Here is a 16,661-nt window from a genome sequence, read left to right as displayed (position 1 = left end):
GAGCAGCAGTCAAACCAGTCCGGGTTGATATCCAGTTCCACTTTCGCCCCGTTCCGCCGACAAAAGAAGGAGCTCTGATGTTGTTTGGCTATTCCGCTTCTCTCCCGCCGCTCCGGACCGTCTGAAACGGAAAGATGAACGGCTGAGGGAAAACGAAACGAAACTGTTGCGGACTTTTTTTTTTTTTTGGATACTTCCCGGAACGCATGGAGGGAGAGGGGAAAGAAAAGACGCAGGCCCACCGCGAAGGAAGTGAGGCCTTCCACGTGGGGAGTAAAGCGGAAGCTTCTCAGGCGGACTGGAGGACCCTTGGTTGTCAAAGGGCATCTGGTTACGACCAATAGCCGTGGCGTTGTCGTATGGTTTGTTTGGTGCATCGATTTCCATAGCACGAAGTGCTTTCTATCGACACTATAAGCCTTTTTTTTTTTTTTGGTAGCAGCGATTTACATGGTTAGGCTGGTCGGTGAATATGCTACGCAGTACAAGAAAAATGATCGTGCCCCCGCTGCAAGGGGTACGTTTATACGGCATGGTTTTTCAATATGCGTATGAAATTGAAAACTATTAATTCATGTTGCATGGATGAAATAGCGGTTCATGGTACGTGTGTGTGTGCAGCAATGTAATTGTCAGCTCTGAGATCAGCTGCCACAAGAAAATATGGGAACAACGAAGGGGGGTGAGGGAGTTGAACAGTTCAAGGTTATTATGTTGCATTAAAAAATTCCAGCTGCAGTTAATTGGTTCTCCTGATTTATCAAGTGTAGTATGTGGGAGGAGATAGGGTGAAATTTGTGAGACTCGCTGGGAATGAGTTTCAGTTTTGGAAATTTCCATAGACGTAGTAGAGCTGTTCCTAATAAATCAAATGGAGATTATGCTTGTCTCGGAGTGATTGATTACTATGGATAATTTCTGGGTGCCTAACAGTAATCACAAAAGAGCCCCCATATAATCTAGATAGAATAAATTAGTATTCTCTTTAGTGACATGTGATATGCTGTTAATGCTTTAACAAAAAGATTTCAAAGTAATGACTGTTTTGATGGGTATTTTGTCTTCAAAGTGTACACGTTGCAGAAAAGCAAGAATTATCACCATAAAATGCTTCAAAGACTTTTTGAATCTTCAAAGAAATTACATTCATCCAGCAGGTAATTTCTTGACAAAGGTAATTCTAAATCTATATTGCTTATAACACTGCTATAAAGATAAAGAAATAGTAGTACCAGTTCGAATATTGCCTTCCTTTCACTCAGACATATTGTATGGTTAGTGCTTTCTTTTAACAGTGGAATTCTGCAGTCAGAAGAAGATAAAAAGTTCCTAATTTTTCAAGTTATTTCCTGATATTCTGTGAAATATTTTAAAAAATATTTAACATGATCCTGTAAAAATATTATTTTATCCAGAATACATGCTGCACAATATCTACACATCTACACATGCACTGTTGATAGGGGATAAATCCTCTGTGAGCCTGTTATATATGTAGTCAATTTGCTAAATAGCTAAGTGGATTATCAAGTCTAATTGCTGATATTTTTTGTGATAAAATGAATTTAGACATTCTTACATTCCAGATTAAGTACCATTTTTAGAGTAGACAGTGTTGTTTTTAATGAAAAAAAGAGCACTCTGGTTGGAGCCTGCATGTACTGTAAACATGATGCTTTGTATTTATTAAGAAAACTACAAATGTAAATGTCAACAACTTTTCTATTTCACAGGTGAAGTAAAATCTTTACGTTCTGTTTTAACTCCACCAATATCTAAGTAAGTAATAATTTTTTTAAATATAATATGTAAAATCTAGCAAGACTACTTGGTTATATGACTGGAAAACTCATTTGGCAACAAATGATTAAGTTACATTCAATTTTTCTTTGTTTTTGTTTTTATGCCAATCTTTAAAGGAAATTTTAAAAAATGATAAACTGATTCTTTGGACTTTACTTTATCCACTTTATGGAGTATAAGGGGCAATATATACTACTTCCCCCCCAAATTAGTTCTCATTAATCATTATCAAACCAGGGATAGCTGATCATTTGTGCTATCCTTCCCTTCTGAAGGTGAACATCACCATGCAAGATGATTTATAGTAAAGCCAACAATTTCCTGAAAGAAAAAATTGGTAGTTTGTCTTCCACCAGATGCCTGTTGATATTATTTAATTAACAATTAATTAAGGTTCCTCGCCATTTTCTGTTTCTTTGCAAGCTCTTCTATGGGTTTGTAGAAAGTATCATTCACACTTTTTAAATCAGACAAGTCATAGTCACCACTAACAAAAATACTGTTTTAATTCTTCAATTTTTAACTCAAAACGTTCTCTATGTTCATTTATCAGAGTTTATATAGGTAAAGTCTTTCATTTTGGTTTTAATATTGACATTAAATGGACAATTTAACTTTGAAGTTCTTGGATAGGAGTTAAGATGCTCATCAAGAAATAAACCTTGCACACTGGTTTTAACTTGCTGATTTTTAAAAAATATAAATGTTTGCATTTTAAAAGAAGGAAGAGAGAGGATGCTTTCATCAAAACATTTCATGTATTTCAAATTATTTCCATCATTCACTTATACATGTATTTATTTATTTGTTAATTAGATTTCTATGCTGCCTAAATTATTACTACAGCAACACTGGGCAGCCTACAATATAATAAAAGGTAAAAAATAGCTAAAAAACAATTAGAAAAATTAGATTAAATAGAAAAGGTAAATCCAGGATGATGGGTGGTCTGGGAGTAGAGATCTTTTTTATCCAGTCAGTCACCCCTGACATAATAGGCCTCTTTTGAGGTTCCAGGCCTCTGTTGGGGCCCTCAAACCAAGCAGCAAAGACAGTTTTTTAGGCTGTTCCAGAAGGCTAGGGGTGTAGTAGTGGATCTTGTGTCCAGAGGGAGAATATCCCAGAGGGTGAGGACCACAACAGAAAAGACTCAGCCAAAATTCTTACATAGTTCATGACATAATATTTCAACATGCTATGCTATAACTAAAATGGGTTTAATTGTTATTTTATTCTCTACTTATTTTATTTCCCTTTAAGAATTATGAATAGTGAGATGCGCTTAGATTGTGATGAAAAGTTTCTTTGTATATTTCTCGGTATATATAGTTTCTTTGTATATGTATGTAAAATTGTAATAATGTTATATTTAAAAATGATAACTTGATGCTAAATGAAAAAAAAAAAACATTGTCTTTTTCTTCAGGATCCGCAACATAGGTATAATGGCCCACATAGATGCAGGAAAAACAACAACTACAGAGAGAATGCTCTATTATTCTGGTTACACAAGGACCCTTGGAGGTTAGTGGTGTGAGAGATAAGAAAAAAATAAGTGCAATAATTATTTTTTGTATCAGTTAAAATCTATTTTATTTTCTTCATTTATTTTATTTAAACTTTCTGTTTAAGCATTTTCAACAAAATCCCACATCTCAGGTAAACTAGATATAATTGCACTTAATTTATTGCCATCTTTGCTATCCCTTTCAAGAGTTCAGCTGGCCAGCTCCCCCTTCCTATACCTTAGAGGTGAACTTTTTTTTAAAGAGGGGAGGCAGCTATCAACACTAAGACAAAGTGCTATTTCTGTGAACTTACAAAGTTCCTTTCATAGGCTTTGAAAACTATGAGACAGAGAAAGTTGGAATGCAAGACTGTTGTTTTTGGAGATTTGCTAAGACAAGTATCTGACCTGAGCAAATAGCATTATGAGTTAGCATGATCTGTGAACTCATTTTTGTTTGTTTTTTGCAAATAAAAATGAACATTTTACTTGGCTTTCTGTCATCTTTCCCTGTTTTCTTCCCCTCTGGGTTGTGTTTTTTGGCTTGTAATTCTCATGCTTTTAAAATATGAAATACTGACAAATATTACCGCTGTAGTTACTTTTTCAATCTTCCCCACCCTCCCCCCCAGCCCCATAGCAATTAAAAAGGCCCTTTCAATATTTATTTATTTATAGTTGTAGTTATAGTCACCCTAAATTTCTTGCATTAGTCCAAGAGATAGGTAGTGGTGAGGCTGATGTCATTGTTTTGTAAATAAAAACCATATTATAGTAATCAATTGATCACCAGGTATTATATTCTATAACACTTACTATATTACCAAGCGCTCAAGTTATTTGATTAAAAACATGCTCTTTCTTTTAAACAGATGTTGATGATGGTGATACAGTAACAGATTTCATGGCACAGGAAAGGGAACGTGGCATTACCATTCAATCTGCTGCTGTCACATTTGATTGGAAAGGCCATCGAATCAACCTGATAGATACACCAGGTACCATGTCGTCTTTAATGTTAAGAGCATGACAAGTTTAAGAAACAACGGCAAAGTGATTTCATTTTCTTCAATTATTTTATTGGGGGTTTTATTATGCAAGTAAAATTTATACAGCTACAAAAAATATACATTAAAAAAATAAAAGGGGCTTAAAAGGAAAAAAAGGAAGAAAAGAAAAAGATAGGAAAAAAAACTCTATCTCTTTCATTGCCAGCAAGTATAATCAACATTTATCACTATTTCTTACAATAAAACCATTTCTTCGTTCCATATTTTCACCAGTTTCTATAAACCTATCTTTAAAACCTCATTACTCTTTATTAAACAGCAAAAGTGCAGTAGAACATTAGAAATAACAGCATAAGCATTGCATGTTATATATCTAGTCCAGTTCCATGTTTTCCCAAACAACAACTGATTCCCTCTCTTTAAATAATCAAAATTCAATTCCACCACAAAAGTTCTTGCTTTCTATGAAAAAGCAATTACATGGAGCACATAAGGGTGATTTGACAATTTCTCTTTGACTTCAGAGAGATTCCTGCAATTGGGCACTTTGTCAACCACAATGTGCTCCTCACTCCTCTCTTTTTAGAGGAATGTCAGTTTGGCCTTAGGCTCACAGCAAGTATCATGCCAAAGTGATTCCAGATGGTAACGAACAGCATAGATGATTCTTCAGGAGGAGAGCAGTCAGCTCAGCACATCATTATTATTTTTTTTGGCCTTGCCACCTCCCAAGGGCTATGTGCATCCTTAAATAATGTGCTTTTTTAAAAAAAACATTTTTATTAAATAGTTTTACAATGGTAAAAGATAATATTACAAAACAAAACACTTTACCTTCCTGTGTGGACTAAACTTTAGGTCATGTGGACTTTACTGTGGAGGTGGAACGTTCCTTGCGAGTGTTGGATGGGGCAGTGGCTGTTTTTGATGCTTCAGCTGGTGTGGAGGTAAAAATGACTCTTTGGTGGCTTTGCTTCATGTCTTGGGTATGCTTAAGGACGAGAATTTAAGACTTATTCCCACTAGCAAATGGCTTCCTTTGCTTGCATCTCTGCAAGATATATATGTTGGAGAGAAAAATGTTGTGGCCAAAATTTGGCTTACCTAAAACAACCAAATCCCTTTGAAGATATAACATAAAATTATTAAATTCGAAACAATAAACAATGTATACTGAGCTTCTAGCAAAGCATTGCCACGTAGTTTGGCAGTGCTGAGCAAAAGTAGATCCATAGCTTATTTACCTTTGGTCTATTACATTTTAAGACAAGACAAAAGAAAAGGTAAACATAATGTAAACTACAGCATAATGAATTGTTTTTGATAAACCCATCTGGACAGCCTTATTATTTATCCATTCCCAGGTCAGCATGGCAGCTATATTATCTCCTGAGGTATGGTCAGTGAATATAAACAATTTGGTTTACTGGACCTTTGGTTCCTACCTGATTCCTCCCACTGTCATCCTAAATATACGCACAAATATGAGTAGTAACACATCCTAATGGCTGGATACATGGGGGGGGTGTACAGCCTGTGTCCAAAAATTCACATTAAAAAACAAAAAGAAAATATAGTTCAAGTGTTGGAAGAAGTGCAGCATGTAATTGGCAGAAATGGTGAAATTGACAGTTTTTATTAAAGAAAAGACTTTGACCAATTTTCTGCTTGGAAGCCACTTTTGGACTTTTTGAGAGAAACTGCATGGTAAAATCTTGATTTTGGGATTTTATGATTAGAATTATATGTGATTATAGTAATAATATAGACTATTGCTAAGTTTAAACTAAGAGTTACATGTATTTTTATATCTACTGATGAAAGTAAGGCTATTCTGTTTTTCTTTACTTTTCCTTTGCTCTTATTTATTGTAGCTGTATCTTGCTTTCTGTTAGACTTTTCTTTCTTTTCAATCCCTTCTTTTTGCTTGTTTACTTTATATTCATGTTTTGAAATTTAATAAAAATATATTAAAAAACAAGGAAGAAGCACAGTGTGGCCACACCTCTGGAATTTCAAGTATCCTAAGTATTCCCTTTCCATGGAGAGATTCAGCTTTCATGGGGACCAACTTGTGTTACTTTTAACTTTTTCTCTCCAGTTCAAAACGGGTGTTCAGGCTGGATTTTTCTTTTTCTTTTTTTGTGGTGGAGATGATACACATGTACACATGCACAAAGACCATGTAGTTATAGAGAGTTAGGTGAAACAACTTACATATCATCCACTTCCCTCAACAAGTACTGACAAAACTTTCCTTTGTACGGAACAGTATCTTTTAGGAACTGTTATGAGGCTTAACTAGCATGCCTAAGCAGTTCCAATTTCTGCAGACAACTGTGCTGTAAGCCTCACAGAATGGGTAATTTATACTCAGATCTAAGAGGGCATTATCTATGTGACAGCAGAAGAAACGCTTTCCTGGATTTAATCACAGCCTTTTAAGCCCAGTAATAGCTATAATTTTAAGACTCCTCTTGGAATTTGCCAGCAGGACATAATCTATCTTTGTGTGTTTCCACAGTATTTGGAAACTATACATCTCTGAATGTTGTATTTAGATAAGCAGTGCTATTGATAAGGCATGGCTTTTTTAAAAAAGTAACAAATTCCTAAGCTTTAGTTTAGTACTACCAATGACCTAATTTGTTACAATTTATCTTTGCTGTCTTAACTTCTAATATGATGGGAAATATATTCCTTCTTTCTATCTCATTTATGCTTAAGTTTTGTATTGTATTGCCTGTTCCCTTAAAAAATATTTTGCAGCCTTTTCTCAAAGTTGGGATTCTTTAACTGCAGTTATTCATTTTTAATTCTTTGCATCTACTTGTCTACTGCAGTCTATTTCCTGCTTTCCTTATGTTTTCTAGGTTGTCTATTAAATTCATCTTATTGCAAATTTCAAGGGTAACAAACAGTTTTTTTTTTTCATTTGTATCTCATGGAAATAAATATTTACATGTTTGTAATGGACAGAAAATTGCCACTGAACAGAAATGTACATTTTTGATTAGGCACAATCTCTGACAGTCTGGAGGCAAGCAGACAAACACCATATACCCAGAATTTGCTTTTTAAACAAGATGGACAAACTTGGAGCAAGGTACAAAATGCCTATTATTTTTCAGGGCAGAGAAACAAAGAAGGACTACAACAATGTAGAGTGATAGGCTATTACTGAGTTTTATAACTTAATAACTAATTAGTCTTATAATCAATAATTAAAGAGCCTTGGTGGTGCAGTGGTTAGAATGCAGTATTGCAGGGTAACTCTGCCCACAGCCATATTGTTACAATATATTTCACTTCTGAACCGAACTGGAGCTTCTTGGATGAGAAGCGAAACATTTTCAAAGGGAAAAACATGGCATTCCGATTGTCTTTTGGAAAAAGCACATTTGGGGCAAATCTTGTGCAAGCATTATGGCCAAATAACAGTTTCTTATTTTTGTAGCTGTTGTATTACTTTGGAAGTTTATAGAGAAGAGAATAATTTAATGATTAAAGAAATGTAACTGTTCTCTCTAAAACAGTAATATTTTGTCTTTAGTTTCATCCATTCAGTTGAGAGTATCAAGCAAAAGTTGAAAGTGAAGCCTTTACTTCTACAGGTAATTTTGGAAAGTGATTAATATTTATTAATTATATATAGGTAGACCTAGTTTAGCAACTGCCTTGTTTAATTACTATTTGCAGTTACACAATGATGGAAAAGTAACTTTGTGACTGATCCTAATGTTTATGACCTTTGGTGGTCCAAAGGAAAGCTGAATAAAATCATAAGTACAGTCATGGTTACATTTAGCGACCACTTCACTTAAGTGAGTTGCCAATCCCAGTTGTAATACTAAATGAGGTCTACCTATTACTGCTTTATAGTTTGCATACTGCTGGATTATAAAGTTTGTGGGATGATACCCAATTGTACATCTCAACACTATGCTGAGTGATGCCATCAATATACTGTCCAAATGTCTGGAAATTCTCTGGGTCTTTATGGGCTTCTGCCAAGATTGAATGTCTGTGCATTTTTGGGTCCTTTAAATGTGGGAATTCCACCTGACACTTGGATGAGGTTTACTCTCCCATTTAGAGTTGGTATGCAGTTTGGGGGTTGCCTTGGATTGACAGCTCCTGCTCAAGGAATTGTGTCTGCTCCCCTGGATTGACAGTTACTTCAGACAATCAAGCTCTGTTTACCTCAGAGTTCTGTTTACATGGGGCTGCCCTTAAAACCTATTTGGAAGCTACCGTTGGTCCAGAATGTGTGAACATGCCTCTGTATTTGGGGGACCACTTGCCTTCCATAGTTTCTGCGTGTCTGTTAGGATCAGGCAATTGATGTGTTTTGGGTCCTTTCAGTTAAACAATGCCATCTATAGACTCAGGAAGCATTCCTTCTCGGATGCTGTGCCTGCCTTTGGGAATGGTGTTTCTGCAGAGAACCATATACCTCTTTAAAAATGTAATTGATGGAGAAATGTGGAGGCCTAATTATGTTTTTTTTAATAGGACATTAAAGCAGACATTGTCTGTTGACTTCAGATACTTAATAAATAATATTTAGTGTTACTTTGGTGCTACTGTGCCTTATCTTATTGACACTGGTAGTTTTTAATACGTTTTTTTGTAGTTGCCAATTGGAGAAGCGAAGTCTTTTAGAGGAATCATTGATGTGGTGACCAAGGACCAAGTTATCTGGAATGCTGTCGCTGGATTGGATGATGGAAAGACCTTTAAGCAGAAATCCTTGGAAGAAGCTGGCGATCTTAACTTATTAAAAAATGCCAATGATGCAAGACATACCTTAATAGAACAAGTAAAGTTCTAAAGTAAATACATGAAACATGTGAGAATTTAATTTAAAAGTACTGGATACCCTTCAGATGTGTGGACTTTAGCTCCGAGAATTCTCAGCAAAAGCCTTGTTGATTAGAGAATTTGGGAAATTGGTGCACACATTTGGAGAATAAATAAATCAGGAAAAGCCGACCTGGAAATAATGAAATACAAGCCAGAGAGGATGGGCTAAGTTTAATTGAGCTTGCTGTACAATGTCAGATGTACAGCTGTTTGAGAAAATAAATATGGGTAGTTGGTGATAAGCAGTACATTGAGAACTACATGCATTTGCTGCAATCAAATAATGAAAAGGGATGTGTTCTGGGATGTGTATTGTTAAATTCTTAATTCTATGATGGTGGCAAGCTCTTGCAATGCCTTTAATGCAAATTAAGATTGAATTAGCACAAGTTGTTCTGAATGGCATAAAAGGACTTTTCATCCTTGTTCAGCTAGATGAATGCTACACTTAACGATTGAAGAGGTTTCAATCTCAATTCCTCTAGTCCTGGTCCATTATTAATTCTTGTATCATATTGACTCTGCAGCATTATTTTAATCTAAATTGATCGTTGTGAGTTGCCCAACTTCACTAACAGTTGTTTATAATATAATATACAATAATATACATGTTTCATTTATTTTTCAGTGTAAACATTAGCTCTGGTTAATATGATATGTGCTGCTTCGGTATGTGCCTGTCCATTATGGTTGCAAGTTGTGATGGTGGTTAAATGAGGCAGCCGTATGATTGCCTTGCCTAACAGTCCCCATCCCTGCTCTGCCAGATGTGGTCATGAAGGGAGCATGGAGTGCCTCAGGGGTCGCGGAGGCCCTGAGAGGCCTAGTGCAGATTTGGGCCTTCTGCTCCGGGCATCCCAAGCCTTCTCCGTCTCCAGAGGCTTTCCGCCCCTTAGGGTCCTTGCAGGCCTTGGACTCTTTCTTACCCTACTGGGTCCTCACAGGCCTTGGGCCTGATTTCCCACCCCACTGGGTCTCTGGAGGCCTTGGGGCTGTTTCCTACCCCATTGGACCAGTGGTGGGATTCCATTTTTTTTACTACTGGTTCTGTGGGCGTGGCTTGGTGGGCGTGGCAGGGGAAGGATACTGTAAAATTTCCAGTCAGAGGTGGTATTTGCTGGTTCTCCTAACTACTCAAAATTTCCACTACCGATTCTCTTGAACTGGTCAGAACCTGCTGAATACCACCTCTGCATTGGATGCTACATCCTCCTCTTTGCCTCCTCATCACCACTCGCCTTCTGCAGATCTTCTGGAAATTCTGGAGATTGTGTTGGGGAAGAAGAGCAGACTGCTCCAACCCCTGACATCTCCAGGCCGCATGGCTTTGTCCTGGAAGTAGGTATCATTTTCAGAGCGGCTGCAGTGATCCAATTTTTTTCCTTCACATTGTTTTTAGCCCGCATCAGACTAAGATTATGATGCCGTTCAGGGATGTCTCCAATAAAAAATGCCCCCTGGCCCCTTGTGAAACTAATCCTGAGATAGGTTATTATTTTGGTCATTTTATTTATTTATTTTAATTGAATCAATTTTGGCTGCTGTGTGTGTCTTTGAGGCATAATAGATTCCCATTTAGGTGCATTGGTGCTGACCTCTGGTGTAAGTGATGTGTAACTGCATAAGCTTAAATAAGATATTTTTAGGCTAGCAATTATGGGAATTCATATTTTCATATTGTTAGATTAATTACATGACCTTTATTTCTTAATTTCATTGAGAAGCAAGCAGACCTAACATAAATAATATGAAATGTTAACCATTTGGAAATGCATTATCTTTTAAAGGTTGCAGACCTGGATGATGAGTTTGCTGAATTGGTCCTTGGAGAATTCAGTGAAAGTTTTGATTCATTACCAGCTGATGAGGTCTGTGCCTTGACTCATTCATCATGTAAACTGGATTTTATACATGAAAATATACTTGTGTTGAAAAAAGAAGCCACTGGCCTCTTTTCCAGTAGAATTGATCATAGATTAAAAGAAAATACTTCCTTTGAATAATATTGCTCAAGTTTGAGGTAACCATAATGATTAGTGAGAAATAATAGGGAATTGAATCAGATTGGATTGCAGAATATGCTATGGCAAAAGGAAATCTAAGTTACATTTTCTGTGTCAATTAAATGCTTAAGCCACCTTTCTGGATCAAATCACCTGAAGTGGCTATTAAACTATTTTAAACTAGCTGGTATATGAAATGTAGCAAATATTTTAGAATTATTACAAAAGATAAAACATACTATCCACTCTTCTTTCAAATTGACCAATTGTTATCAGTATTTCAGTCTTGTTAAAAAATTAAATTCAAACAACACAAAATGATTCACGGAAAGCTCGGATTTGCAATATGTCAAACAGCCCATGTCATTTGAACAGAAGGAGAGATTCGCAAGCAGTTTGGGAGCTGGTTAGCCTTGCTAGAGGAGTGATACAAAGTTTGTTGACAACTAGTCAGTTATTTTAAGGCATGTGAGCATCCTTAAAAGGAGCAAGTTACAGGTATAATAGTGTAAAGCACAGGTATCAAACTCTCCACATCATGTGGCCATCACATAATGCATTGGAACGTTTTCTCCACAGAGCATCCAGGCATGGGCTGCACATGATGCATTCGGCCTGCGGGCCGCTAGTTTGACATCCCTGGTGTAAAGGGTGTGTGACATTAAGTATAAAGCACTTCTAGCTGAATTCATAAAAAAGGGTCTTTTCTTGAATTTGATTCATTGTGTGGTGGCCTTCATTGTAAAATGTATTTGCTATTATCCTCCTGGGAAATTTTTCACATTTCATGAAGCGCTCAATGGTTTGCTTCTTCATGTACAAGGGGAAGATTTGGAAGGAGAGATGCAGTGATCCCATATGTCTGAATGTGGAAGAGGTTGATTGTGGGTTTAGTGTCACTTTCCACAAAAGTTAGTTCAGAATAACTCTGAATAAAGAAGCCAATTTATAATTTTGTTGCTGACCTGTTTAAAAAGGATCAGTCACTTTTAAATCATAGTTTCTACTTCTTACATAAGAAACAAACCACCGGAGAAGAGAGGACTGATTTTGCTGCTAGTTTTGTTCCTGTTGTCTCAGTGGCTAGCAAACTGAGCCATCCATTTCCTAGCAGCTGTTACTACTATCAAGCTGATAGCTTGAGAAGAAATAAATCTAGGACAGAGGTGTCAAACTTGCGGCGTCACATCACGTGACATATTGAAAATTTCCCCCCCTTCACTGAAACCGGTGGGTGGGTGGGCGTGGCAAGCGCATGATGCATCTGGCCCACGGGCCGCAGGTTTGACACTCCTGGTCTAGGAGAAGTGTTCAGTGATTCTAATAAATTAATAAAATCATATCAAGTTGTTTTGAGTGCCCATGAACATAATATAGATTGAAATAACAAACAATAATCCAAGCAAAAACCAATTAATGTAACTAACAGGTGGAATATGCAGATGCCCACTTGCAATTGCACCTACTTTGTTGTTAACTTTTCGGGTCAATCAGTGTAGCCAGCCACATGTTTTTCATATTGTATTGAATTGTAAGTATGCATTTGTTTAAAATAATTGTGTCTTCTCGATTTTCTGTAGCTACAGGCTGCAATACGAAGAGTAACCCTGGCTCATAAGGCAGTGCCTGTCTTTTGCGGAAGTGCATTGAAAAATAAGGGTGTTCAGCCCTTGTTAGATGCGATCACCAAGTATTTGCCTGCACCAGATGAACGCAGCTATGATTTCTTGTGAGTAAGGAGTGAAGATGTCATTTCATTTGATGAAAAGTAAGCAAAAATTGTATGGCAAAGAAAATTTAATATCTTACAGGGTGGGCAAGTAAACTGAATTTTAGAGAATCAGGAATATGGAAGGAATGCTACAAACACAATGTACTGCAGAGACACACACACAGCCGAGGAATCCAGGAAGCCTGATCTATTCAAAGATAAATCATGTCTTTAGGGTTTTTCTCTCCGCTTAGTATTTCAGCCTGATTAAGGAAATACAAATAATATGTCTACAAATGCAGCAGAAACCCCATAATTATTAGTAATTATGGTGCTTTCAGTGAATGTATCTGCTGCTAAATGCTAAGTATTTTTTTATGTCATGATTCCTAAGTTGAATAGGTGGGCTGGCTGGTTTATTGATTGATTGATTTGATTGATTTCTCCAGGCCGTGGTATAAAGATGATCTATGTGCTCTGGCATTTAAAGTTCTTCATGACAAACAGCGTGGACCCTTGGTTTTTCTGCGCATTTACTCTGGCACAATGAAGCCTCAATCGGCAGTTTATAATATTAACAAAAATTGCACGTGAGTTTTGTTTTTTTTTAAATTGGATTGGTGGTGAGAAAAGGCGAATGAGCTTAAATAAAAGGGCATCTCTTGAGGGGACTGAAGCCTAACCCGAGACAATTGTTGCAGAGAGAGAATGAGCCGCTTGCTCCTGCCTTTTGCTGATCAGCAAATAGAAATCTCTTCACTAACCGCTGGCAACATTGCCCTGACTGTGGGGTTGAAACAGGTAAAAAAAAAACTTCTGTGGTCTTTCAAACTTTGTATTTTGTAAAAAAAAGGGGGGGGAAAGCCTGCATCAGGATTAGTTTATGGAATCAAAATCATTTTGCTGATTTAAATGTCTGGAGAGTTTCAGTCATCCAGGCCATGGTTGCCTCAAAGGTGTTTTTTCAAGAGGCAACTGGACTTTCTGACCAATTTGCTGGTATAAGTTTTCTCATGAGTAAATTTGCAAAGTGATCTAGTCAAGATTTCCTGAATGTGGTGCCCTTCAAACGTATGGAGACTGCAGCTCCCAAAATCTTTGGCATATATATTCTTTGAGGCTATGGAAAATGTCTAATCATACATGGAATAGCATTCGATTTATTTTTATAGAGAGGAATAATATGTGGAAATCTTCACAAAAATTTTCTTCTATTTTTAAAAAGTGCTTTTATTGTCCAAAACATAATTATAGCTGGTGGTAGTACAAAACAAAGGATCAGATGTGCTTGTCCTTTAATTGGGGGGAAAACAATGTTGGCTAGCCAATTAACGTTCAATCCTTTTTAATGATGGAAACCAATTGTATGCTGGCCATTCATCATATATTGTTATTTGGCTTGCACTAGAGTGCCACTGGTGACACCATTGTTACTTCAAAAGCGTCTGCAGTGGCTGCAGCTCGTCGAGCTGGAAGAAATGTGGAATCAGCACATGGTCAAGCTAAAGAGGTACAGAACCTCCTGTTAGCTGGCATTGAGGTTCCAGAACCGGTCTTCTTTTGTACAATAGAGCCACCTTCCATGGCCAAACAACCAGGTACAATTCAGTTTCTGAAATAGGAGAGTTGTGCTTGTAATCTATGCATGGCGATAAAGCAATGGGATTATTTGTTGTTTATTAATAGGCACAAAAATATATTACAGATGACTATTATTCTCTAGACCAGGAGTGTCAAACTCACGGCCCGTGGACCGAATGCGTCACAAGCTGGCCCCGCCCCCACCCAGTTTAGTGAAGGGGGAAAAGTCCTGATATGTCACGTGACGACGCTGTGACGACGCAAGTTTTACACCCTTGCTCTAGACCATGTCTCCAGTTGTGAGATGATTTGAGAGGGCATGCAATCCTGTTATGGTTCTCTAGCTTAGCTATCTGCTAAGCTAGAGAACCATAACAGGATTGCATGCCCTCTCAAATCATTAATTCAGATTTTAGGATAAATATCCAAAGGTAACTACTTGCATTGCACACCTGAGGGGATCGAAATCAGCCACTGTCTCTGCTGGTCAAAAAAACTTTTCGGAACTAGGAGATTTTGAAGATCAGGAGCGTGAGATTATTTTGTACTGATTTTGTACCGATGAAGAAGAAAAGGGGGCAAGGAGGAAGAAAAATCCTAGACACAGTTTTGTAAGTGATGATTGACAGAACAGCTTTATGGTTTTTAAAAAGAAAAGAGAGGGAAACAATGGAAGAGATAAGCCTAATGTAACTGTTTCTCCCTGGCCTGCTTTTCAGTCTCTTAAATTTTGAAACATTATCTTCTCTTCCATGTAGGTTATAGTCTGTAGTTTGGCAATCAGAATATTTTAAAAGAATAGAATTAAGACGATTAGTTATTGCTTTGGCTAGGAAACCCCAGTCTAGCATGCTGCTACATTAATTTTGGAAGAGTTGAATAACTTATGGGTAATATCACATCTTTTCTTCAGAGCTGTGTTTTCGTAACTGCAATTATTCTCCCCCGAGGGCACAAGAGTCAGTTTCACTACAATAGAACTGCATGCCAGGATTCCTCACCAGTGACCCTTGCTGAGGCCTTGGGAAACTGTAGTACAGAAGAAGGGAAGAGGACCATGGTTATGTTCTCTGTACCTATTCTAATCAATTATTTGCTCCAGATCTAGATCATGCATTGATTTGTCTGCAGCGTGAGGATCCAAGTCTGAAAGTTAAGATCGATGCCAATACGGGGCAGGTAAGGTTTACAATGCTTAAACTTATTGCTGTACTCTGAGACAGTGAAGGATGAGCCCTATGTAGGCCCCCTCTCCTTTTTTATGGTACTCCTACCTCTCAGATGACACTGCTCAAATCAACGGAATTACTTTTGGGAAGGTTTTCTGAACTACAAAGCATCTTTTTATTGTAAACTGCCCAGAATCACTTAAGTGAGATGGGCAATGTGGAAATATGAATGATCACATGAACCAATGAGATCACTTTGTGCTGTTTTTCTGTTAACTATTTTATACCCCACCCGCCACCATCCCAAAATAGGACCTAGAGCTCCTAGTGTCATTGCCATGTATCATTTGCATTTCCTGCAGCCTTTGGAAGGAGCAGAAGTTTCGTCTCTAGCTGCAGAGTTTGCCCGCCCATTCTAACATTTATAATTCATTGTTTGTGTTTATACTAGCATCCATATTGGCATATGCAGCTGAATTGGAAGAAGGAGGTTCCCAGCTTGCCTTCTCTTTTCAGCTGCAATTATTCCCAGCAAATCTGCTATGAAGCAAGGATCTTTGAAAAATGGATAGAGGCCATTTAGCTGCGGGATGTCAAACTCAGTTTCATTGAGGACAGCCTTAGGGTTGTGTTTGACCTCAGGGGGCTGGGGTGGGTGTGGTCAACTTGACGTTACTCGTGTTGGTGGCGCCTGGGGTGGCCCGAGAGCTCTGCCAGTGAAAACAGGCTCCTGATCTCCAGTTTTGGCTGTGACGGCCTTCTGCAACCCTCTGCCACCAAAAACGGAGCTCAGGAGGGCTGCGGGCAGTCCTCCCCAGCTCTGTTTTCACTAGAAGAGGCACTGCGGTCTAGTTCTTCGCTGTTTCCAGGGCAGCCCCATGGGCCAGATCTAAGCACCCCGCGGGCCGGATCCGGGCCTTAAGTTTGATACCCCTGCTTTACCTCAAAATGCATTTTGCTGCCTGTATTGCACTCCTCTCTTGTCTGCCTGGCTTTAAAATCACTTTGAAA

At 37.7% G+C, this 16,661-nt stretch overlaps 1 protein-coding gene across 2 annotated transcripts in view; it reads left to right on the top strand.

Moving 5' to 3' along the window:
* Positions 1-27: 27 nt before the first annotated feature.
* Positions 28-16,661, top strand: part of GFM2 (GTP dependent ribosome recycling factor mitochondrial 2) — a 20,982-nt gene continuing 4,348 nt past the window's right edge. Inside the window, exons 1-15 of one of the 2 annotated variants that reach the window (XM_026670620.2) lie at positions 28-517; positions 1,070-1,157; positions 1,734-1,779; positions 3,230-3,327; positions 4,183-4,308; positions 5,179-5,267; positions 7,338-7,426; positions 7,874-7,934; positions 8,957-9,142; positions 10,974-11,054; positions 12,770-12,918; positions 13,350-13,490; positions 13,602-13,701; positions 14,309-14,498; positions 15,584-15,660. In XM_026670620.2, coding sequence (XP_026526405.2) covers positions 473-517; positions 1,070-1,157; positions 1,734-1,779; positions 3,230-3,327; positions 4,183-4,308; positions 5,179-5,267; positions 7,338-7,426; positions 7,874-7,934; positions 8,957-9,142; positions 10,974-11,054; positions 12,770-12,918; positions 13,350-13,490; positions 13,602-13,701; positions 14,309-14,498; positions 15,584-15,660 — 1,566 coding nt within the window. In that variant the 5' untranslated portion in view covers positions 28-472. Of the gene's footprint in view, positions 518-1,069; positions 1,175-1,733; positions 1,780-3,229; positions 3,328-4,182; positions 4,309-5,178; positions 5,268-7,337; positions 7,427-7,873; positions 7,935-8,956; positions 9,143-10,973; positions 11,055-12,769; positions 12,919-13,349; positions 13,491-13,601; positions 13,702-14,308; positions 14,499-15,583; positions 15,661-16,661 lie in introns of those variants that run through there. The other variant, XM_026670621.2, reaches the window with a different exon arrangement.

This window comes from Notechis scutatus, chromosome 2 (genome assembly GCF_049901735.1).
Source record: "Notechis scutatus isolate UNSWTSFEM ecotype Mainland chromosome 2, rNotScu1.2, whole genome shotgun sequence".
In the NCBI taxonomy this organism is placed as follows: Eukaryota; Metazoa; Chordata; class Lepidosauria; order Squamata; family Elapidae; genus Notechis; species Notechis scutatus.
This window is presented reverse-complemented; position numbering and strand designations above follow the sequence as displayed.